The following is a 26075-nucleotide window of genomic DNA, read 5'->3' on the forward strand; positions in this document are numbered from 1 at the left end:
AGAAAAAGTCATCCAACAGCTGTCTGCCTATCTGAAACATCTGTACGTAGACTAGAGCTTCCTAAACTTGCCTGCATCTGAGAATCCCTTTGGCAGCTCGCTAAAAACACTGACACACACTCTCCAGAGCATGTTCAAGCAGCCTCCATCGCACGACTGAACTGGGACTTCTCCCCTATGCAAAAAAAAAAAAAAAAAACAAAAAAAAAACACTACCAAAAACCAAGTGTAGATTCCTATTCGGTGTCTGAGCACAAAGAACAATTTAGTTGGATTAATGAACAGTTTAATGCATGTATGTTTTGTCATCGTTCTCAACACCAAAGCACCTGGGACCTAAGTCCCAGGAAGCAGCTGGCTCTTCCCTAGACGTCTATCTGATGGAGCAGTACTCCTGCACGTGTAATCCAGAGATCAGGACATACATCACCCTGGAACTTCTTAGAAACACAAACTCTCGGACCCTGCCCCAGCCCTGCTGAGTCAGGATCTCTGGGAGTGGGGCCCAGGCACCTGTTCTAACAGGCTCTGGGTGACCCTGACATATGCTAGAATTCTAGAAGCACTTAGTCAATTGTTTCATAAACCTTTCTAATGGGAAATACCCCTTTCTTGGCTTCTCAATTGGCAATTCTGATTCTGAGAAGCTGGAATGAGAACCTGGAAATCCAACTTGTGCAAGTGCCTACAGGAGACCCTTCCCATCGGGTAAGTTTAGGAGACTCCAGACACCACCCTGGTTTCTTCATGAGTCCTCATGGAGGCAGTGTTTGGATAAGAGATGGAAGACCTTTAAAAAAATATAGATTCTCTAGCCTAGTCAATCACTGTATTTGGGATGGGTGACAGCACTAGAGAATGTGGCTTTTTCTCCTGCAGTAAGTGACTTAAATGAAGAAGGGGTAACTTTTCAGTGGGGCTGGCTCTGTGCCTAGGGGTGCTGGGTGCTGGTGCTATGGCCTCAGATCCTCTGCAAGGAGCCAGCACCGAGCTCGGGCACAGAGGGCTGGAGCAGCGCTTTCTGGTTGACCGCAAGCGCTCGGGCCAGAAGACCTGGCAGCAGAGACAGCCCAGAACCAGCCCTTCCCCACAGACAGAAGCAGGAGAGAACTGCCTGCCAGTTGCAATGGGAGCAGGGGCAGCAGCCATACTTAATTTGGTTTAAAAAATAAAGAAATGTGACATTTCTTTTACCAGTCACACATGGAAAGACTTTCAGGAAACCAAAACACTAGGAGGGAAATAAAGTGTGAAAAATGTTGCTTTTAAGACTTCTCTTCCCTTCCCTTCTGCCTCATTTCCTACATCTGAAACTCTACAAAGGCAGCCTTGTATAAGACCTCACAGTCTCTTTATTTCTCCATTTCTTTGTCTTGCTACTAAGATATTTCATAATGTTGGTAAATTCCCTTTTCCTTTTCTAAGCTCTAAATCAGTATGAGACGCTACACTGGGCAATCAACCAATTTCCAAAGCTTTCTTTTCTTCCAGTTCATCAACCCCAAAGAGCTGAGTGTCTAAGGTTTAACACCTTAGTCTTCAATCAAAATCACATATATTGAGCTTAACAAAGTGCTTGATGCAGGGTGAGAAATAACACGGACTCTCATTTCTTCTCCCTTCAATTGTAAGCATCATCTTATAAAACTGCCGGATGGGTTTGACTCTCAGGTGTGAAAAAAAACAATATAGGAAGCTCGAACGCAGCTACTGTACACATCTACTTTTATTGCTTAAAGGCCACTAAAAGCCAAAAATCAGGACAGACGCTGCCAGGTGAAGAAATCTACATTTTGCCTGCATTGACTATAAAGAAAACTCCTATTGAGTGTGAATGCTGGAAACATTTTTCAGGTGACATGAACGAGTATATGTGAATCTTTAGTTTCTGAAACCACACTTGCCATGGGGAACAAAATAAAAAAAACCAGACTACAGAGAGAGGTCCAAATATCTGTGAGTTTTCCCGATATTCAAACTTTATTTTCCATCCCGTATTGTGGACACATTTGTTATTTCTTGTAGAAAAGGACTTCCGAAAGTCAGCCTCGGTCCATGTGGGTGAATATCAGCACACAGAGCGGCACACAAGTGCTGGAGGCTAAGACCACCAGGTCATAATTATGCAAGAAGTCCTTCAGAAGGCTGATGGACCTTGGGGCTTCAGCAGGGCTGAAAATCTGCATATTAGTACCTGCTGGTCTTTGCAAAAGGCCCAGGGTTCCTTTTGGAGAAAATGGTATTGCGATGCCACGCTCCACTGTTTGCCTCCAGAGCTGGCAACGTGCTTCACTCCTTCAAGAACCGCAGCTCTTTCTGCCCCAAGAGGAAGGCCGCCATCCCTCAGGCATGTGACAGCTGAGTGGCATTCAGTGGCCTGGTTGGCATTCACTGGACCCTTTAAAAAGTAGCTTTGTGTTTTCTGCCCCCTTGACAGCTCCTTTAATTATGTCCCCAATCGATGGGCCTAGAAATTGCTGGTGTGGCTACCCCTCCACGCAGCCCGAGAAGTCTTCTCCACCATCACCCAGAATTCCAAATGGAGGCTTCGGGCTGCCTCTTCCTTCAGCATTAACTGCTCCCATGTCACCATCCCCCAGGGAAGACAGGCAGTTCCTCATCTGGTAATGAGCCTTAAACGCGCCCACATGGTTCCATCCAGAACACTACAGCCTTGGAATAAACCTGATTCCCTAGGCCAGTGGTCGGCAAACTCATTAGTCAACAGAGCCAAATATCAACAGTACAACGATTGAAATTTCTTTTGAGAGCCAAATTTTTTAAACTTAAACTTCTTCTAACACCACTTCTTCAAAATAGACTCGCCCAGGCCTGGGTATTTTGTGGAAGAGCCACACTCAAGGGGCCAAAGAGCCGCATGAGGCTCGCGAGCCGCAGTTTGCCGACCATGGCCCTAAGCCATTGCTAAGTCTCTGCAGAGCAGGACTTGGCATAGTCCAGGATATAGGTTATATGTATACAGAGTCTTCGGGCAATTTCAATTTTTGGTCATGTCATTCTTATTGTCTTATTATAGCAAAGAGAGACTAAGGGGAAATAATTATTTTTTCCAGAAAGTGTTCCCTTTAAGACCTGTCAGACCATTTAGAAAGTTAAAATGAGACAACTGTTCCACTGAATTTGTTTTCTATTTTAGTTGGGTTCAGTGTAGTTCTGTTTCACTGCAGACAGTTCATTCTGTGATCAGTCTTAGAAGAACAAGTGTTTTGGGGTAGGTTCAATTTTTCCAGTGGTGGTCCTATAAAGTTCTATAAAAAAATTCATTGTATTTCCATAAAAATAAGGACTCCAGACAGTTCTGAACCTGGTATGTATATTATTGTCTCCAAGACTCCCTAAAGTAAATAAATATTAAGTTCCTTCTGGAAACTGGTTATGGCCCTTTTATTTCATTTGATGTTGACTCATAATGAGATTCCTCTATTTCATGCAGGCTCTTGCTATTAGTTTCCCTTTGGAGTCATAGAACTGCGATTGCACAGGTACAGTCACATTTGAAGCCAACAGAGCTCTTTATTAGTTCAAATATGGCTGGATACTTATATGTCTCTTTTGGGGCATGACTTCCTACAGGTGTTTTTTCCTACCATTGCATCAACACCACACTACCTTAATTACTATAACTTTGTTTTATATCTAGAATTAGCAAGTCCTCCAACTCTGTTATTCTTCAAGAAGAAACATCCCTTTGCATTTCCATATATATTTTATAATATACTTGTCAATTTATACACACATCAAGAAACTCCTTGAGACTTTAGTTGAGATTGTACTAAATCTATGTCAATTTGTGATGAAATACATCTTTAAAATGCTGAGTTTTCCAGTCCATAAACACAGAATAGGTCTTCCCTTATTAAAGTCTTCATTTTTCTCAAACATGTTTCATAATTTTCTATGTAGAAATCATATACAATTATGAGATTTATATCTATGAGTTTGATTTTTGATGCTTTTGTAAATGATATATTTTTAAATTCCTCTTTTTCTAATTGATTGCTATGGTATATAGAAATATTTTTGGACATTGATCTTAAATCCAATAATCCTACTAATTTTACTTATTGATTCTCATAGTTTATCTGTGATTCTTCTGGGTTTTCTCCATTCATAATAATGCCATTGCCAATTTCTTTTTAAAATTGGTTTTAGAACTGATCAGTGATACTCTAACTCATGTAGCTAGAAAAAATTATTTTCATGTTAGAGTAGTTCACATTTAGAATTTAGTACATTAGATTAAAACTAGCCCAGCTGGTGTGGCTCAGTGGTTGAACATCAACCTAGGAACCAGGTTCAATTCCCAGTCAGGGCACATGCCTGAGTTGTGGGCTTGATCCTCAGTTGGGGGCATGTAGGAGGCAGCCAATCAATGACTCTCTCTCATCATTGATGTTTCTCTCTCTCTCCCTCTCCCTTCCTCTCTGAAATCAATAAAAACAAACAAGCAAAAAACTAAACATCTGGACTGTTGGCCTCAGCATAGAAGAATACAAAGGACACCCAATACTTAAAGAACATCTTTATTTTCTCAGGAACTTTGGAAATATGTATTCTGTGCACAAAGTTTCCCTATCCCCACTCACCCACATCCACTTCCACCCCACCATCCCCTATATATATATACTAAGAGGAAAGAATGCTGCCTTTTGACCAATCTGCATTTCCTTGTGTATTCCTTTCTCTTTAAGCATGAACGAAACCAAAGACGAGTTGAAATGATAAATTTATTTGCCTCTTTGAACATGATATTCTTCTGATAACACCACTCATGGTAACTCATTTAATTTCTAAAAGACTTCCTCTTCCCACTTTCACATCCTCACTGCAAAAATCTCCTCCTTCCTGGATTACCAAGAAGTTACCAGTGTCCAGGCCAGCTCACTTCTAGTGATGGAACTTTCCCTTGTTACAGAGAAGGAGCTCTAAGCTTGGAACCAGGTCTGGTTTGCTTGTAGCAGAAAACAATGGAGAGGGAAATGAGCCTCAGTCTATGCAGTGTTGGACCCAAAGAAATGACACAAAATAAAGGGCCGGAGCCTGTGGGTTTGTCTTCAGCAATATTTATTGGAAACAGCGATGCTTCCCGTGGTAAGAGTTTATACATTAAGCAGTAAGATTTGCCTTTCACTCCACATGATCCACTACCGCAGGTGGCACGTCCGAAGCAGCACATTAAACCTCTGAAAGAATCTGTACAGCTAGATAAATAGAACTCTCGATAGAACTTAACGGGACTTGAATGACTGATACCAAAAATAACAACACCACTCAAAAACTGACACACAGCACTGTACACACGAAATGAAGATGAGCTAGAGGGGACAGATAAAAGTGATGACTGAATGGGGAAACAGTTTTGCATATGCAGCCACACTTCTTAAACTACTAAGCACAAACATCATCTTTACTTGGTCCTCACTGAGGGCAGAATATGCACAAATGATGTTCCAAGAACACAGGTGAATGTGGAAAGAAAAGGGATGTACTGTTTCTTGGTCTAGGAACTGGTGGAAAAATGGTTTCTAGTGGTTTTCTCCTTGTGTCTCTGTGCCAAATGGATTCATGAGACACACGGTTCGTAAATAAAGCGGAAATGAAAGTATTTGTTCCCCCTTCCCTGTACCTTCAGAAATGCCCTAAACACACACACACACACACACACACACACACACACACACACACACACACACACACTGTTTCTTTACAGCAGGACATTTAAGCTTGGAAACAATCTCTCAATCTCTTCCCATTTCCTCATAATAGAGTCTCCTCTTGTCAGCCCCTCCCACAATATGTGGATTGCTAACTATCTTAGAAATAAAACGGGATCCCCTCTGGCTTGAACAGCGGGAGGAAGGGAAACAGGCTGTGCCTGAGAGACAGGCACACGTGGGAGGAACAGAGGTGAACGTTTCCAGAGAAGGCTTTGAATCCACACTCAACACTTTCCTGGTGGCATCCAAGGACTAACTCAGACCAGAAGGCAGTTTGCTGGTGAGGGAGGCTTTCTTCGACAAACTTTGTGACTCACACGTTTGGGAGGGGACGATATGAGAGCAAACCCTTTCTCCTGTTTAGCGGGAGAACCTGAGACCCGGAGACGGCCCTGGGTGATAGATAATACCTTCAGTAGGATGGTTTCTCTGTGCTGTGGCTCATGGTCATTAGTCTAAGAAGCCGCAGTCTCCTGAGAACTGTCTGGCTGGTCTCAGATGGTATTTTAAAAGCACATGCCATGCCCACCAGGCGGAGAAGATACCATCCATCACCGTGACTCCTGTGGGGTCACACAAGTCAACCAAAGGTACTCTGTGGGGCCGGGTGACCTGGACCACTGCGGCCTGCGTTGGGATGTGTTGGAAGCAGCATTACCAAAGCAGTGGTTAAACTGAACTACCCGGGTCAAGAGGAGATGAGCCAGCCAGCATGACATACTAATGGGGCAGGGCAACCAGAATTTCCACATAGTTGATGGGGAAGAAGCCTGACTGGCCATGAAGCATCCCCTCATACCAGTTCTCATCAATCTGGTTAGTGAGTGTGATGATATCACCCTCTTTAAAACCCAATTCCCCTTCATTTTCAGGTTCAAAGTCGTACAGAGCTCGGCAGCAGGGCTGATCCATTGGGACACCTGGGAGTCAGAGCAGGAGAGAAGAACACAGAGAGACAAGGGGAATTTAACTCACATGTGCACCGCCCGCTGCGCCCGCCTGCTGACCCCTCGGGTCCTCCCTCACTCCTCTTCCTGCGGAAGCCTCCTCTTGCTACCAGCCCCCAGTGTCTCTGCCTTGGCAGCTCCCTCTACAGTCTTCAGGGGCTTGCTCAGATGTCTGGAAGGTGCTGGATTCCTGTTTTGTGTCCAGTGATGAAAAATGGCCACATCCATTCTTGCAATGTGTGCAGGAGAATTTATCAAGGCTTGCCTTCCTGACAATGCCCAGTGATGGGAGACCCAGCGACTCAAGGTGTTTTTAATGAGATTTAGGCTCATAAGCTAGCATGGCCAGAATTCTGTCCATGTTAGCCCTGTGAAACCTCTGCACGTGTGAAACAGTACAGCTAATTACATGGATGATGCTTTGCAACCTCAGAATAACAGTACAATTCTCACTTATTAAAAGTAAGTACTCCAACCTCAATATAAAACACTGGGTTCAAGCTCTAACTCTGTGTGACCTTGCAAAAGACACTTCTCTCTGTTTTTGTGTAACAACTTCACAGTACTATTATATCTACTAAGTGAGATGATGTAAAAATTATGTAATTTACACTTTATAAACTATTGTGTATATCAATGTGAGGAGTGCATCAGAGCTATGACATCTATAATAATAAAAGCATAATATGCTAATTAGACTGGATGTCCTTCCAGGTGTCATTCCAGACGACCTTCTGGATGAAGCTGGGGCTGGAAGGAAGCCTGAGTCCTGGGCACCAGAGGGAAGCTGGTGCCGGCAGCCGGGGGAAGGAAGGCCTACTCTTACACAAATTTTGTGCAACAAGCCTCTAGTCTACACTAATAAAAGAGAAAGATGCAAACTGACCATACCTTTGTGACGCCCACCAGCCAATCAGGAGTGAATACGCAAATTAACCCAACAAAGCTGGCAGGTTAATTTGCATATGCAGGCGCTGAGCGGCCGGGGCGGGGCGGGATGCTTGGGTTGTCACCATGGTGACGACGCAGGCGTTCTGCACCGCCCCAGCAGCTCTGGGCCTCTGGGCAGTGTGGGAAGGCAGAAAGGCAAGGCGGCTCCAGCCAGAGCAAAGGCGGTGCCAGCAGCCAGGGGAAAGAAGGCCCATTCTTGCACAAATCTTCGTGCATCGGGCCTCTAGTATTAAAATAATGCACTAGATTTGGATTAAAAGAATAAAAAGAATGGAGTCCTGACCTGGCCAGTGTTGCACTGGCATGTGTTACAATGTGGAATGCAGCTCAGTTGGTTGGAGAGTTGTACCACACACCAAAAGGTCATGGGTTCAATTTTCGGTCAGGGCACGTACCCAGGTTGCAGGTGTGATCCCTGGTCGGGTGTATATGGAAGGCAACTGGTCTATGTTTCTCTCATATCAATGTTCCTCTCTCTCCCCGCTCCCTTCCTCTCTCTCTGAAATCAGTAAGAACATATCCTCGGGTGAGGATTAAAAAAAAGAAGACGAAAGAAAGCAGAAAATTAACAAGTCTCTGAAAGAAGAGTAAAATATGCAGTTGGTTTCTGAACAGGAAGAAGCAAGTTACACGTAACATATAGGACTAGCCCTTGGGGCCAGCTAACTTCTAAGAGCCACTGCAGCTTATACCGCACACTGAGCCCTGAGCAGCAGATGTGGACACAGAGGCACAGAGCTCCCACTGTCACCACAGACCTCCCTTTCCCTTCACAGCCTCCTGAAAGCATCTCATAAGCGGTGTCCTACAGTAAAACATCAAGCACTGGGGATACAGGGAAAATAAAAGGAAGCTGCATGACTTTAAAATTCATATCCAGTATGACATAGTTTCCACTTCTCCAATCCAGCAAATGTTAAGGCTGAGAATCTCTCCAGCCCTAGATTCACCATATGCTCCTGTGCCTCAAGAAATCCAACTGAACACAATCTTGGAGCTGCTGCCTGTGGTTATGTGGGAGCGTATGGGGCATGCACTGTGCACGGGCATTCAGTCTTGTGCGTGCTGGAGCCACAGAGGGGGAAAAACAGAAAAAAAGATGCCACCCCAGCACCAAACTGGCATGTTAAGATGACCTTATGACCACGAAGGAGGGTCAAAATCAAATTAGGCCAAAATAATTAGGAGGTTAAGAGCTTAAGATGAGAGTTAAGCGAATAAAAATAATTTTATAGAGGAGAGACGAGGGAAATAGAGGAAAAGCCATGATCAATGAGAAAAGAAGGAGGAGTGCTTTTAACAGCTTCTACCTGACAAAACCATCCCGTAAGAAATGTATTATTACATATATCTTATGCAGCCAGATTAGATTGCTTCTAGAATTTTTGGAAAAGTGTCAACGGGATGTGCCCTAGGCCCATGTAGTCGGCGCTGTGGGTCTCAGCCCCTTACCTGAAGGCTTGGGAGTGCCCGCGTGGGAGATGCCTCCATTGGGCTGAGTATTGTCTCCAATGGGAAACTCCAGGCTCATCCGCGGTTTAGGCTGATATTCCCTTCTAGGCTGAGACGAAGCTTGTCTTATTCTGTGTTGAAAAGGAAAAGGGGAGAATAGAGAGTATGCAACCAATTAAGCAGAAAAAAAAAAAAAAAAATAGGCAGTAAAATCTAGGATATGCTTAGGTCACTCACCAATCTGCCCTGTGGCATAGGAGAAATCGAGAGGGGCCCTCGGATTTCTCATGTGTATGTGTCTCTGCTTCTGGTGATGTCCTTCCATGGTCACACCCTCCCTGTCTCTATCCTCTCTCTCAATCCCCCTACCTGCTCCCTCACTCGCTGAGCTCACTCTGCACTGTGCTAGGTGCTAGGGCCACAGAGATGAGTAAGACACAATGTTTGCCCACAAGCACCTATGGTCTGCAGGGGAGACAGAACATAAGCAACTGGTTACCCTAAGTGGCAGTAAGTGCTGTAGAGATGGGTGCAACATGCTGCAGGAACGTGGGGTGGGGTGGGGGAGTCTACCTGTCCCTGGGGAAGTTGGAGAAGGTCTACGGATGAAGGTAAAAGATTGAGTACGAGCCATTTACAGATGAAGGATGGAAAGGAGGAACTGTGTGCTCTGAGAACAGTGAACAGTTTGCAAAATGGGAAGTGGGAATGAAACTTATTCCCTAAAGAAAGTGTAGAACAGATTTGCAAAGGTGGGGAGAGCTTAGGGTATGGTGGCAGCAGAATAAGAGTGTCTTGGTACATCTGTCAGAGGGAAGAAAGGAAGGAACATTACACTCAACAGATGTCACTAAGACATGTATTTCTTTAGTGTGTTCGAGTGCCTGGTTTTAACCGTTCTAGAGGCTTCAGAGGGTTCCACACATTTCCACCAGGGTGCACCGAGGGAAGACGCACACTAAGCACTAGTCAGGGAAGATACGGAGCAGGAAGAGGCGGCCAGATGGACCCAGTGGGAGCAGGTGAGGAGGTTTCCATGGTGTAGCACAAAGACTGGAGGCGTCATTGTGCACTGAGCCGACGCATCAGCGATGAGTGTCTCATCTGGCCACGAGCTGAGAATCAAGGCTGCTGAGGCAACACTTTGATGCACATACATTTAGCAGAATCATCCTGCTTAATCTGGCTAAATAAAGTAACACATAGCATAGTGCAGGGCCACTGCAGACAGCTGAGCAGGCTGTCCCCAACTCCAGGGAGCCCCATTCACAAGGAAAACTACCACAGCCCTATGGTGGGCGCCTCAGAGGATGGGGAACAGGCCCCTGAAAGCAGCCCTTTTGGATGGACTATGCCACCATCCAGAGGAACAGAAGGTGTGAAAGATACAAGCTCTCAAACAGGTTATGCTGGATCACGGGCCCCATTTGGAGCAATGTGTGACCCAGGGCTAGGGACGACAGCTCCCTGAGCCTCAGCTGGCTCATCTGTTAGAAGAGGCGGACAATCCTTGGCCTACAGGGCTGTTTTACGATTGATGATGATATGCCTTTAGTTCCCACACAGAATAGCTGATCACTAGGATACATCTATTATCATCAGAACATCCAGGTATCCCATCGGTGGCAGCCAAAATATAATCCAGGTACTGACCTCTCATTCACATGAGATTAGATTCAACGCCACAAAGTAAAACAAAGCGTACGAGAAAATAAAATCAGAACAACAATCTTCAGGGTGCCCGTGTAAGGGTCATCAATAATTTTGGCAGAAGTTTTTCTTCAAATGTATTCTCTCTCTTATTTCCATTTCTTTCCAGATCATTTTATAGCAAGAAAATGGAGGTGTAAGATGCAGGGAACTGTCGAATACCTTTCTTCCAGTCTGACGGTGACTTGCTGCAGGATCTGGACTGCCTGCTTGTGGTACTCCAGCTGGGCTTGGACGAGCGCAGAGAGCTGGCTCACCTGTTCGATCTGCAGATCAAGGGGGAATCACACCTTAGTTCCCAGGTTACTGACTGTAAGCAGCTACTACTGTCCTGTGCATATGACAGAGCTTCCCTGACACACAGCCCAGTGCCTGGTGATGCCCAGGGCCCCGTGGGGAGCCAGGCGAAGACACATAGCTTTACAGATTCTGAATCGATTAAGGATAAGAAAACATCCTTATGAATGGGAACTCTAGTGCTACGAGGAGAAGCAACATTATTCAGAATTCTCCTGAAGATCACTTAACTCTCATCAAACAGTCTCATGCTTAGCTAGGACCTTCTGTGTAGGGTTTGGCTTATTTTATTGATATCCTATAAGACAAAAAAAGTATTGACCAAAGGATTCATTGCTTCCTATACTTTTCATGCTAAGTCAATATTAGTGCTGTTAACAGAAGCGTGAATACTGATTTCTCACGTGAGGCACCATGGGAGGCAGTGTGGTACAATGGAAAATCTTTTATCTTCTCCAAGACTCATCTGTAATGTAAAGGGGTTGGGGTCAGGTGACATTTGGCTTCATTCCAGCTCTACTATTCTAAGCATACTTGGTGACTCTTCACTTTATCTCTTGTGCTATAATCTAGCTGAACAATGGCCTCCAAATGAACAGAGGCAATGCTGCCCCAGGAGTTTTGAGGTGGGGTACAGCCCTGGGTACAGGTCAGGAGCACTGATTCAGGTCAACGCTCGTCCCATGAAGCACTCCTCTTCAGTAAGTAGGTGGACACAAGCCGTTTCATGCAAACACAAACCTACACTGTCTCGGGGTGATGGGAAAGTCTGGCCATGGTCAACATGTCTCCCTGTCACCAGTCAGGGCAAAGCAGTTAAGGGGTAAGTACATACAGACTCAGCAAACATCTTGGCAGAAGTTAGTCAGCAAGTGATCGGACCAGAGGTTGGGGAGAGCAAGGACAGGAAAGCTAGGTAACGGGTTTCCTACATGAGTGGATGGAATGTCACTTCTAAAGCGGTGAAGAATAATTTAGTACTCTGTAAATGTGAAAGCAGCTTTCAAACCATCTCATCTATGCCCCAAATGCAGTATCTATGCTACCATCATCAATCTCAATGGAATTTACCTTTTGAAAGAAAATGTCAACGATACTTCAAAACACAAAACATCTTAACTCTCTTCTGAATGCATTTTAGTTGATATTCTTATACAACCTGAAGTCAATCTGCCCTGCATTTCAACAAACCACTTTTTTTTTTTTTTTTCAGCTATTGGACTGATACATGGGTCATCAGAAATATTCTTATCTCCCAACTATTGGTAAGATCATTAGTAGACAAAAATTTAGTTAAATCAAACTACAGAAATACAGGAGAAAAAAACTTACCATTTCTAATCTACCTTATAATTTCACATTACTTAAAAGGAATGACCATCTACTGAAGTTCATACCACATAGTGTGATCAGACAGTGATGTTTTCAATGATGGGACCCTTTAGCACATTAATCTTGTGCTTGGATGGAAGGAGAGCCACTCACGTCCATCTCCAGCAGATTGAACATGCTTGACTCAGCAATTTCTTTAGACTCGTCAAATTTCTCCAGAGCTTGACGGATCTCTTCATCTGGAATCTTGCCTTGTCGTTTCTTCTTATAATCAAAGTCCAGGCGTCGACCCTCCAACTTCTTTAGATGATGCTGAAAAAGTCCGGGGCAGGAACGTGCTTTGGAAGGACTCATGGAAAAGGCCTATTGAGAGCTCACTTCCCCACCTGCCTGCTAGCTTCCAAAATGAGGCAGGCTAAGTTCTACAAGGTGTCACCAGACAAGTAAAAAAGCACGCGTCAGTGGGAAAACGCTTCCACAGGCTAAATGTGGGGAAACATGTTTTAAAATAACTAAGAGCAAGAAAGAAATTGTGGGTAATACCAGTGACTATTATTATTATTATTATTATTATTATTATTATTATTATTTTGCCCTCACTGGGACAAAGCCAAGCTGGAAGATGCCTTTCCCTTCTACAACAGAAGCTGGGAACGTGTGTACAAATCCCCAACATCAGAAGAAATGGCATCTCATGAGAAGGCAGAAAAACCCCCACTTCCCTTGAAATGAAGAATGGGATTCTTGATTTTCTAATCGTACAGCATTAACACTAGAAAGGACTTCTCTATGAAGTCACCCAATCTGTTAGAATTGCCTTATTAATTATTAATTGCTTATTCCAAATGTGGATTCCTGATCACCTGAAGTAGCATAGCCAGGGCAGGGGCCTAGGAATCTACATCTTACCACTTAGCCTCGTTGACTGAAGCAGCTTTCAGGGAACCACTGGCTAATTTAAGTCTCCCCTTCACAGTCACAAAACCTGACTTGGAAGGGACCTTCGTAGAGACCTAAGGCCCCACACTGCACTTTGACCCCTCCTCGCATCATCCCCGCCACATGCCTGTCCAGCCTCTGCCCAACACCTTTAGCGGCCAAGTGAAAAAGGACTTTCCCAAAGCTGCAGAGTATTTTTTTCCTAAGGGCTGCAGTGTCCCATGCCTAACAGGTAGGAGAAATGGCTGCAATTCCCTTGATCTTGGGTGTATTCGGAAAGAGAAGCAGATAAAAACAGAGGAGGGAATGGTGAAGAAGTGAGAAGGAAAGACAGGAGGAAAACATCCTAGACCTTCTCTCCCACTGCACACCCTTGCCTCAATCCATGCTCTGACCCAAAGCTAAATGTTTGTTCCTTTGGAAGGAAAATTCTCGTAAAACATTTGAACTTGTGCCAGCTGTAGGGCAGTGTTCTGGAGTCAGTTCATATTTTATGTTGAGAGTGGGTGTACCCCTTACTAACGGTGCAACCTTGAGCCAGTGGTAGAGCTGAAGGGAAGTTAGGCCAGAATGAGGAGATCTAGGAGACTTCAAGGTATGGCAGCTCATGTCACAACAAAGGAAATTAAATTTCAGACAGGTCCAACAAATATTTGTTGAAGGAACGAATGAGCAAACATTATACATCTAGTCAAAGGTAAAGCTTGTTGAACTTGATTTGGAACAGCTCAACTTTCTACATGTTTTACCAAGAGAACAGTTGTGTATCCTCAGTCCTAACAACTGTTATGAAATATGAAAACGTGTTTATAGAGTGACAGAATAACTATATAAGCTAACAACTAGTGCAGCTAGCGTTTTAGAGGATAAAATCAGCCCAGAAAAACCAGGGAATTAATAAAATTGTGTGTCATTAGGGAAAAGAGATTATCCTTCTTGGAAGAAAAAAACCTAAGGAATCTTGAAAATTAAACGTGGAGAAGTGAAATGTCATGTCCGTGAGTGGCAGAGGCATCGTAGTGGGACAAAAAGTATCGCATTTCTGGTTTCTCTCATTTATTCTGCTGGACTGCTTTGCAATGCACGTACCCGGTGCTGGCAACGCGCACAGTAAGTTTAAAACATGTTTTCTAAAGAAAAAGGGTCCCTCACCCATACAATCTAAACTGCCCACTTCCCCGAGGACCAGGGACAGGTACCTGAATTTCCCTCAGGTCTTTGTCATGAAGATTCTGAAGGGGGTCAATGAAGTTCTGCTTCACCTCCATGTCCAAAGAGTCCTTCACCTCCGAGAGGTCCCGCATGGCCTCCCCCACCTCACCGAGCGCAGGGCCTGGAAGGGGCGAACAAAACTCTCATATGTTAAAGAACAGAAGTAGAATGCGTTTGCATGGATAGTGCCCATCACAGAAGAAACCCCATGGATCCTGAAGACAACCGAGAGGAGGGACAGTGTGTAACACCCTCCAGAGAACAATGTTTTTTCTACCTAACAACAGTTCATACGGGCAACAGACTCTGTGCCCTTAAGGGGGTGCTATCTCTTATAAAACTTTGAAACAATCTGGGAAGCTCCCTGCCCTCTCTGTTAATTACCAGCTTTCCTGGTTAAGGCCAATGCATTTCTCAGGAGCAATAAGCAGCGTACAGCCACAAAGGCCATCATTTGCTAAGTAAGATCTCACATCACAAGGGAATGAAAGTGGAAGGTGTTCGGTACGGTAGCTGAGGGCCAGAGGATAAAGGAATAAGCCGTCTCATCCGAGGTAGGAGAAGTTGGCACCACATATGCCCTAGCAGGTTTAGAAGTTGGCACCACATATGCTCAGTGGACAGCGTGTGGCCTGTGGACTGGAGGGTCCCGGGTTCAATTCCAGTCAAGGGCACATGCCTGAGTTATGGGCTCAATCCCCAGTAGTGGGCGTGAAGGCGGCAGCCAATCAATAATTCCCTCTCATCATTGATGTTTCTCTCTCACCCTCTCCCTTCCCCTTTGAAATCGAGAAAAAATATATTTAAAAAAAGGAAAAAGAAGTTGGCACCACATACAAAAGAGCAGAGATCTAAGAGAAAGCTCATGGGGCTTTGTGTTAATCATGCTCACTGTGACTGTTTGATCTGCCTCAATTTCCAGTCACTACCAGAAAAACTTCAGAGTAAAAGTCCAGGCATCTGGAGATTTCAGTTAGCTACTGTAAAGATCAACATTTCATCAGAGAACAAGAAAATAAATAAAACCCCTACAACAAATCACACTAAAAATGATGAAACAACCCTGAAAACAAAGTTTTTGTCCCATGTGTACAGGACCTAAAACTGAGAGTGGAAATGAAAATGGCGTGACTAATTTCCTACAAAGTTTCTTACGGGCACTAAAATCCCCATGGACAAACGCAGGAATGAAAACGTGAGCGCGCACTCATTACCAAAGTTGCAGTCATCTCCAAGCTCTCTCCCGAACTTGAGCATGGCCTCTGCCAGCAGTGCTTCCGCCTGAGGGTAGCCTGGCCCTTTCTCCTGCCCGCGGATTTTGGACATTGTGTTGATCATGCTGAGTTTAGCTCTGGAAGCTGGAGGCAAAGAGAGAACAGGCTTTTTTTTTTTTTTTAATTATCTTTATTGTTGAGAATATTACAGATGTAGCCCTGCTTCCCCCATCGCCCCCCTCCACCCAGTTCCCACTCCTCCCCAGGCCTTTACTACCCATTCAAAGTAGGCCCTACAATAAAGCAGAAACAGGGCTGAATGAAGAATCAGGCCTTAACCAGTCTATAAACCAGCTCAGCTACTAAAAACTGCACCTTCACCTTCCTAGCTTCAGGGTCGTCATCGATAACATGTGGAGTCTGATTCTCAGGGAGGAGAGAAAGAGAGAGAAAGGGAGAGAGAGGGAGGAAGGGGGAGAGAGAGAGGGAGGGGGGAGAGAGGGAGGAAGGCTGAGAGAGGGAGAGAGAGAGAGAGAGGGAGGCGTGTAGAATAGGCATAGGCATATATTTTTTAAATCACTAAATTCTCTCAAAATCTCATGAGGAACAAACAGCAGACAACAGAAGTAACAAATGGAGAGAAGGAAAGGAGACCAGGAAAGAGCAAAGAAAGAGTAAGGAAACCACATATGGTGGCTAATCGCTTCAAATCCTGTGTTGGCCATTTTCCACTCTACAGATTCATTCCTTTAACAAAAGCTGGTTGTTGATCTGTGCTTACATCTTGGTTCTGTTAAGAGTTTTCTTCTGGTAAGTCATTACCAAAAGTAATTATAGTGGCTTTAATATACTGTGGCTGATTTTCATATTCATCATTTTGAATGTTTTTCAATTATGGAGAGCAGTATTCTTCTCCTAATTACTTAAGAACATCTTGAATATATTCTACAATCTAATGAGAAGGGGGAAGAAAATCATATTCTATTATTTTATCTATTTCTGCAAATCATCTAAAATACCTAATAACCCACACTTTTGAAGAGACTGCTTGTAAATTCATTCACAAACTCATTAAATATGTATTACGAATCCTGGGTTAGCAAAACTTCTGTGTTCTGGAAAATAAAAATCACGAGACTTCAGAATTAACCATTTTAAGTGTTAACATCATCATTTTGAAATGATTTATAAAAGCAGCACTTCAAAAAAGCAGAGAGTAGGCCTGAAAAAATATAAACTGAACAGCCTATAATCCGTATAACATGGTCTCAGCCTGGATTGCTTCACCAGGCTGAGAAGTTGGGTGTGCCTTCAGGGACCCTCCTCTTCTCTTCTAAAGGGACCTTTCGCTCTATCCCCTCCTCCCCCACAGCTTTACTCTGTCTTACAAATTGTCACAAGCTCGCTGACTATGCCCCTGTCTTATCTTTCCCACCTTCACGAGCCTAGTTCAAGTGGCCCCCACTGGGTTTACCACAGAAACAGCTTCCTGAGAGCAACCCCTCCCCTGGTCCGGGAGAGCAGGATCCTGGTATGCTGCCCTATGTATCTCCCCAAGAGGATGGGCATAAAGCCGTGCACACAGATGTTTAACACACACGTGTGCTGAAGAAAATACTAAGTGAATGAGTGGATATCCGGGAAACTGGTATACTCTCATGGCACGGTTCCCACAAGAGACTCAGGTCACATCCTTAGGCGCATGTGACGGAGAGCCTTTTGAAGCTCACAGAGAATGGGAACTAGAAAACTTGTTTCTTTGGTTGCATAAAAAGTATAGCAATCAAATATTTTTTATGATAGAAGACACCTGACTGTGCTAAGGGAGGGATTCCACACGAAATCAGGGCATTAGGGCCAATCGACATAGTGAACTGTGAGACTTATCAGCCTTCTTCCTCCACTTATCCCCCAGGGAACTGGCGGCCAGGTTTATGCCCTCTGAGCACGGGACAAGAAGACTCTTTTCTGGGGAATTCAACCAACCCAAGAGAAGAGACCTAAATACAACAATCCCAGGATGATCACCCTAAAATGAAGCCATTACAGTTAATAAAGTCCATCATCCACCCCTCTCACCGCCCCGCCCCCAGCTTTGCGGTCCTACACCTGATGGAAAACGGCAGCTGCTATCACCAGATGTTGTAGAAAGCTAACATGAGAGAGTCAAAACAAACAAGGAAATTAATAGGAAACAAACCATTCAGGACGGGGAAAATAATTATTATTAACATTCTCAGGTGTCTAACATACTTTCATTCATAAAATAAAAAAGAGAGAGTGAACAACACTTAGAAATTAAAATATAATTTAAGTTTAAATAGGAATTTAAAGAAAACGTGATATTTAACCATCAATGAATGCACAGATCATAAAGTTAAAGCAAATCCCTCCCACCCCCCAAAAAATAGAATTTAGAAAAAAGAATCAGAAAGCATAAAATCATGGTCAGTCCAGGTCTAGAGGCTGAATAATGGAAGTTCTGAAAAGGTAGAACACAGAAATAGAAGGGGACGTTCTTTTTAAAAGTTCAAGAAAATTTCCCGGAACTAATGAACATGTGTTTCCAGATGGTAAGCATCTGCTGAACGCCTTCACAAAGTCTTTCCCAATCACCCTTTCCCTCTGCTGCCCTTCAGTACGAGTGACCCCTCCCTCATCCCATGCCTGCACTGTGCCCTGTGCATGGATCATATCTCACATGATGCTTTATATCTCTTTTCTGCATGTCTGTTTCCTGCTACTAGGTGAAACACTGCGTCCTACTGAATTCTAACACAGGGCCAAGTGCACAGCGGGGACTTACTGATTAATTGTGCGCTAAACAGTTTCATTTAAAAGTTTACGTTTTTTATAAAATTCTTCTGCACGCATCATTTTTTTCAAAGCCTTGCAAAAAGACTTCCCTGTTTAAAAGCACGATGGCCGCCCACTGTTCCCAGAAATGGAGCTAGAGGTTGCAGATAAGATCTAATTACACACTAACCCTGTGATCTGACAGGGTGATTCGGGACCACGGGTCATGCTGATGGCAATCTGGCCTGCGTGTGGCCCTTGCACAGACTTGATTTTAAGAATTCTAAGGCTGCTGGGTGTTTTCATTTCTCCTGAACCCATTTCTTAAAGCGCAGTAAGGCGGCATCCCCTTCCCACGCACTCTTATTAATTCTGACTCTTTAGAAACAATTCATCTCTGTGATGTAAAAATGATAAAAAACTGACCACACAATCTCCCATAATCAGGAAATCGGCTCTCATTTCTCCCAACAAAAGAGGGTTCTCAAGCTAAATTATGAGTCTTAAAGGGATATGAAAAATCAAATTAGTAAGAATCAATAAAAAAAATTTACAGTGGAAATAATTAGGTACCCCCCCCCAATAGAAAAAAAATCTGAATTTGCACTGCCTGATTTGCATCGGTATTTACAAAAAAATCTGCTTTTAAACGTGTGTGTGTTTTTTTTCCTGTGATAAAATGAACAAAACAAGTATTTATGAAGCACCTACTCTGTGAAAGGAACTGTGCTGGGGAGATTCTGAGAGGATCTGCTCTCAATGAGCTCATTTATTCTCTAGCTGAAGAGTCAGAGAGCGTTCTGCTCACTGTGCTGGCGGCACACACGGGCCATACTGTGGACAATGTATCCACAATGTATCCACAGCACAGAAAAGAGAAAAACAACACACATAAAGTTGAGCAAAAGAACCGTATCTAAAGGAGTACAAGCTCTAGGATTCTATTTTCGTCAAGTTCTGAAACAGGGTTTCTGGGATGCTGGCCATGTTCAGGTCCTTGAAGGAGGTCCTTTCACACAGGACGCTCAGTTTGTAATAACTCAGAGGGATACACACTTCAGACTGGAACCCTGCACTGTTTTGTAAGTTACAAACCAGGGAAGAGTTTAGAAAACAACAACACCGATGCCTGCGTCCCACTCCCAGACTCCTGATGGTCTGGCTGTGGCCCGGCCACAGGCTGTGTGGAAGTCCCCAGGTGCCTGCCATGTGCAGGAGAACCTCTGCAGGAGTCACGGCACTGAATCCCCGGCAGGTGAGGACGCAAATCTGAGGTGAAGAACACAGGAGCAGGAGGAGATTTGGGGGAGGAAGTATAAAAGTGCTCTACTTTCAGCAAATACCAAGTCCAACAGAATATCCACCAGGTTGTACTAAACGGATACAGATGAGCCTTGAGCTGAAAAGAAGACTGGTTGGGGGCAGTACTAGTAAAGGTATTTTTTGTTGTTGTTGTTAATCCTTACCCAAGGATATTTTTCCATTGATTTTCAGAGAGAGTGGAAGGGAGGGGGAAAAACAGAGAGAGAGAAACATCAGTGTGAGAGAGACACATCGACTGGTTGCCTCCCACAAGTTCTGACCAGGGCCAGGGATGGCGCCTGTAACCTAGGTATGTACCCTTGCCTGGAATCAAACCCGGGACCCTTCAGTCCGCAGGTCATCGCTCTATCCACTGAGCCAAACTGGCTAGGACACATCTGGTATTTGTTTTTATTCCAGTTTTATTGAGACATAATTGACATATACCAGGGGTGAGAACTTTTTTTTCTGCCAAGGGCCATGTGGATCTTTATAACATCATTCGTGGGTCATACAAAATTATCGACTTAAAAATTAGCCTGCTATATTTGGTCAAACATTTAATTAACTCACCCATAATGCCTTGGCAGGGCCAGATCAAATGATTTCTTGGGCTAAATCCTGCGGGCCCGATGTTCCCCAACCCTGAAGTATAACATTGTGCCAGATGTACAACAAAAAGTGCAAGGTGTAAAACAAAAACATTTGATATATATATATTCATTGCAAAATGACTACCAAAAATATGTTTAATATCTATCTCCCTGCATAATTACAATTTTTTCTTCTTCTAATGAGAACTTTAAAGATCAATTCCCTTAGCAACTTTTAAGTACATGATACAATATTGTTAACTATAGTCACCATGTAGTGCATTACACCCCCAGGCCTTATTTTTTACCTGGGAGTTTGTAGTTTGTACCTGTTAATCACCTTCACCCATTTCACCTACCCCTACCCACAGCCTCTGGCAACCACCCATGTGATCCCTGTTTTTGAGTTTGGTTTTGTACAGTTCAACACATAGGTGAGATCAAACATTATTTGTCTTTCTCTGTTGAACTTATTTCATTTAGCAAGGTCCATCCATGTGTATCACAAATGTGGTGTGTGCATATATAGTGGAATATCATTCAACCATAATAAAGAAGCAAACATTCTGGAATCTTGAAAGCTAGGCCATTAGATCACAGGAAGAAGAGGGGAAAAACAATCCCCGCTCCCAATTCAAGATGAAACTAAATTCTACAAAAGTTTTCTTTTTCTTGTAATGGTTTTCTACTTGGTTTTGGGGATTATCCTTTGATTAGTGTTAACCATAAACCAGGAGCTTGGTATAAACAATTTAAAAACCATCTTCACAACCACCACCACCCTGTGGGTCTGGTTGTATCATTCCCATTTGTAGAGAGGGATGGGGGCCATACATACATGGAAGATGTGGAGGTTCAGGGAACCTAGAAAATCTGTCCAGTTCTTATAAGTTAAGGCCCTTGTCATCAACCGGAAGACTTTGGGACCTATTTTTAATGATATGGGGACACACTGAAGGGTTCTGAGGAGAAGGGTGGCATGATCTGACTTATCCTGAAAAGGACTCACATACAGAATAGATGACAGGCGGTAAGAATGAAAGCAGGGAGGTCAGTCCCAGAAGTTTTCTCTAATAATCCAGGGTAGAGATGACAGGGGCTTAGAACCCAGTGGTCTGACTTGGGATATATTTTGAATTTCAGAGCTGACAGAATTTACTGACATACTGAATGTGGGGTATCAGACAGAGAAAGGCACCAAAGATTACTATATGGTTTTGGGCCTGAGAAAGTAGAAGAATGAATGGAGCTGCAGTCACTAAAATGGGGAGTACTATAGAGAGAGCAGTTGTGAGATGGTGGTGAAAATGTAGAGTTTAGCTTGACCATGTTAAGTTTTAGATGCCTGAGCATCCCTAGTAGAGTCGGGTAAGGAGTAGAATACATGAGTGTGAAACACAGTGGAAAGGTCTGGACTTCAGAGAGAAATGTGAGAACCACTAAGCTGACTGACTCAAGCAGATGAAGTGATTGTTCAGAACCAATAAAAGGTGGGACTTCAATGTCCACACTTGCTTATTCACACCTCCGGAGTACCCTCAGAGACAAGTTCTGTGGTCTAACCCCATGGGTATCCTAGTTCAGCAAGACAGAGGTAGGGGCTTCAAATCCATGTTTTATTTTATGTTTTAATATATTTTTATTGATTTCAGAGAGGAAGGGATAGGAAGAGAGAGATAGAAACATCAATGATGAGAGAGAATCATCGATTGGCTGCCTCCTGCACTTCCCCCACTGGGGATCGAGACCGAAATCCAGATTCTCCTGACATAGTATCGCTGGTCGGGCAATCAAATCTATATTTTAAAAAATGTTTTCTAAGGAATTTTCATAGACACCAGGTTGACAGCCACTGGTGCAGGCCTTTAGACAAGGATTTAAATTTTCTTTTCTTTGGGCCTCGTGGAGACTTGGGGGCGGGGGTAGGGTTCTCCTGCAACGTTGATTCTCACAGGATTTGAAAGTCTGGGAAAGAGAACAGGCTTTGGACCTGGGTCTGAATCCTGCCTTTGCCTTTATTTGCAAGAACTTGGACAGCTTTTCTATCTCCCCGAGCCTCCACGTCCTCAGGGTATGTGCAGCCCATCCCTCTCTCTTCCAGGCAGTTGTTAAACTGTAAGCAGCACACCACTGATTAACCCCCAAGCTGTGGGTCTTTTATTTCACTCCAGTTCTCACCCGTGGTGGCTAAGTAATACTATACGTCTTCACTTAAAAAATATTTCAAACATATGAAGAAGTATAGAGAATAACAGAGCACGTTCCCACACAGTATACACCACTCAGATATAGCACTGCTAAATACAATGATCAAGTCACTGGTTCTTGTGAATTTCTGAACAGGTACTTGTGTACCAGCTTTTCCATCCATCACATCTTGAGACGTAAGAAGGAATATACATTTGGTCTCTGTGCCTCCCCTCCTTTGTTGGCAGAGAGCTCCTAAAACCTTCCCAACCTCCTTAGTGGTAAGTGGAATGAAGAGGCTCAGCACAAAATCTAAGCACAGAGTGAGGGGTGGACGGGTACAGAGGTGGTAAAAATGAGTATTCACTGCTGAATAACACAGGAGTAAGCAGTGAGTCTTCCCTTCTGCACCTCACCCTATACCCCCTCACCCCCAAATGATCACAACGGGAGAGACCTTCTATAAATAAACGAAAATTGCAACCTGCTTTAAACTGCTATATTATACTTTTAAGCGTATATACTCTTCAACTGTGAAATTTCAATTAAAAAACCATATTGACAGGAAACTGTCACAAGAGGGGAGAAGAAATGCCAGCCCCACTCTTGGCTTGTGTTTGTGAATGCAGTTGACACAATACGGCAGAGAGGTGACCAGGGCACTCTAAGTCACATCTTGTGTTCTGACTGTCAGGAGAAACTTAATGGACTGAGCATCCATCAGGGAAGACTAAAGACATAGAAGACATTTCCTGAAAACCTTTCACTGCTTTTAGATACTTAATTTGTTTGCTGTCTCTACCTACCGCACAGAAACCAAACCTAGTTTCCTCAAAGAGCAGAGACCTTTAGTTGACCAATGCTTAAGGATTTGCACTGGTTTCCATAAATGCTACCATTTGGTTTGAAAACCTAGAAGAACCGGAAATATCTGAAAAACTGAAGATCAGGACCATGTCCCATCCCATATCTATCATTTCATAAGTATCTACCAAGTGTAACCCACATATACCATCTCTTTAATCCTCCCAATGACACAAGAGACAGGTTTTTCCATTTCACAAATAAGGAAAATGAAACCCAGAGAAATTATGTAACTCGTGCGAGGACACCTGAAACTAAAAGCTGAGCAGAATTCGAATCCTAGCTGTGTCTCAAAAGCCAGTTCTTGTCTCAGAAAGCCAGTCCAGCTCTCATTGCTTCACTACCTCTTTACTGAAATAGGTCAAATTAGGATTGTCAGCAACAAAGTACAGAGCTTCAGCTATATTTACACTCGTTGGGTGTTTGAAAATGCAGAGGTGAAGAAGTGTGATGGATGCCGAGGCTTAGGAAGCAGGATGAGAGCTGCACTGTGAGCGATGAGAATTGGAGGCATGGCCTTGCCTAATTTCTCTTGATCTCTGTGTCCTCACCTCGAACATAGGAGACTGGCTTACCTGATTTCAAATTGAAACCTCTCTCATATATGCATGAGAATCCAGTAAGGTAAGTGGACTGGGTCATTTACAAATGAGTAGATGGCATCTATCCCAATGTACAAAGAACCTTAATGTAAATTTTCAGACACAATGAATCTCATTCTTTGCAAAACCATTGCTGAGATTAAAACCAGTAAGTCTTACTTTAAAACTTTAATGTAAAGATTTTATCTTTATTCATTTTTAAACCCTCCTTTTCTTTGTTTTTATTTCTGTAAGAATGAATACTACAGTTAGACCATTTCCCAGTGATTCTGTTTCTGTTGATGGGTCTTTACAAAAAGAAGAGTTAAAAAATAAAAGACCCAATAGATATTCCAAGGAAAAGAAAAGGTAGTTTAGTCTTCTTCTTGTGGAAAATTCTCAAATCTCATTAGGGATAACTAATTACCAAATACAACAAAGATTGTGAACAAGCAAGGTTAAAATTTAGAAGACCAAAGTTGCATTTAAATGCGAAAATGCAGCCTCTTTTTGAAGACAGAAATATTAGAACTGTATTCTCCTGTAATGGACTCTATTATCACTTCCTACTAATTAACAAAAGGACACCTGCTAACAAAGGAATAACAGGTCAGCATTCAAATCCCTGCTCTGCTGCTCCCCAGCTCTGCAGGGAAGAGAGGGTGCGTGGCCCTCAGCCTCAGTGTGCCTGGGTATAAGTAAGAGGCAATAATACTTACTGGTAGAACTGCTGTGTTGGTGAAATGAGATGATGAATGTAATCAAAGCAGGTACCAAATATTCTTTCTTTTCTCCTCTTGCCCCCTTTTGGCAGGAGAAAAATGTTATCGATAGCCATTTCATTGACATGGTCACCAACAGCTAAAGTTCTACTTCTTTATTTATTTATTAAAGCTCAATGATGTCTTTAGTTAGAGGGGAAAAATGAATTCTGAATGAAACTAAATTTGCAAAGTTTAGTACAGGGATTGCAATTGAAATATTAGTATAAATCACCAAATCATACTAAATTAGGTTTGGGACTTAGTCCTTGCAACAAAATGCATTCAAGAAATAACACTTCAGTATATATTTCACATTGTCAGCCAGTGGTTGTGCAAAATGGCCTGGTTTTCCCAGGTGAAATCGCAGAGCATCTACAAGTCTCACAGGAAGCCTCTCCTGCCCCCTGCACTTTGAGCAAATTGTTAGTGGCCTTGCGCACTAACAATTCTGAAAGGACACAGAAGATTTATATGATAACGAGGACGTCAGTAAATTTCCTCAAACCTCTGTGGTTTCTTTTGAAAAATCTGAGAAGAGATTTGGGAAAGGAAAGAGACAGATTTGCCCACTGACAAATAAACATGTCACTTTAGCACTAAATCATGCTACCCTCAACCCAAAGGATGGTAGCATTTATAGAACACCTCCCTCCAAGGCCGCAGAGCCCTCTTATGCCCCTGACGAGCAGGAAGCAGGCGGGAGGTATTTTAAGACACTGAGACAAGGTACATGTCAGCAGCCCTAAGAACCTGTGAGTTGGGACAGTGAACATCGTAGGAGGGTGTTGCAAAGCGTTGACACAAGTCTCACAGTGCATTCTGGGAAAGCAGGCAATTGAACCACCGGAGCATAACATGGTTCCTACAATTTGAATACATAATGAGCCGTTGCTTCTCCAGGCTTTCGGAGCAGAGAGAGGGTAGGTGCTTGGCACAATGAATATTGTTTGGGAGAGGGTCCTGCAGTGATTTCCCCTGGAGACCTTCCCTGCGGAGGAATCCTGGGGAAGCACCCGAGATGCCCTCAGGTGGGCTGCAAGCCACTGGGAAGAGAAGCTGTGGGACATTTCTTGAGCCGCCACAAAGTGTCAGGCACTGTGCCGGGAGCTTTTTATTTCTCATGTTTCAGACATAACTTCAGCCTTAGCATAGAGTGGACCTGTCCGACCACTCCCTAGGGCAGGGGTGGGGAATGT

The 26075-nt window shown here is 43.5% G+C and overlaps 1 protein-coding gene across 1 annotated transcript in view; it reads right to left on the reverse strand.

Annotated features, from left to right (window-relative positions):
* Nucleotides 1-5075: 5075 nt before the first annotated feature.
* SH3GL2 (SH3 domain containing GRB2 like 2, endophilin A1) overlaps nt 5076-26075 on the reverse strand; it is a 195052-nt gene continuing 174052 nt past the window's right edge. Inside the window, exons 4-9 of the mRNA XM_054727538.1 lie at nt 15793-15936; nt 14566-14699; nt 12581-12739; nt 10961-11064; nt 9089-9219; nt 5076-6658 (exon numbers count right to left, since the gene is read on the reverse strand). Of these exons, the coding sequence (XP_054583513.1) occupies nt 6459-6658; nt 9089-9219; nt 10961-11064; nt 12581-12739; nt 14566-14699; nt 15793-15936 (872 nt within the window). The 3' untranslated portion in view covers nt 5076-6458. The remainder of the gene's footprint in view (nt 6659-9088; nt 9220-10960; nt 11065-12580; nt 12740-14565; nt 14700-15792; nt 15937-26075) is intronic.

Source organism: Eptesicus fuscus, chromosome 15, assembly GCF_027574615.1.
Source record: "Eptesicus fuscus isolate TK198812 chromosome 15, DD_ASM_mEF_20220401, whole genome shotgun sequence".
Lineage (NCBI taxonomy): Eukaryota > Metazoa > Chordata > Mammalia > Chiroptera > Vespertilionidae > Eptesicus > Eptesicus fuscus.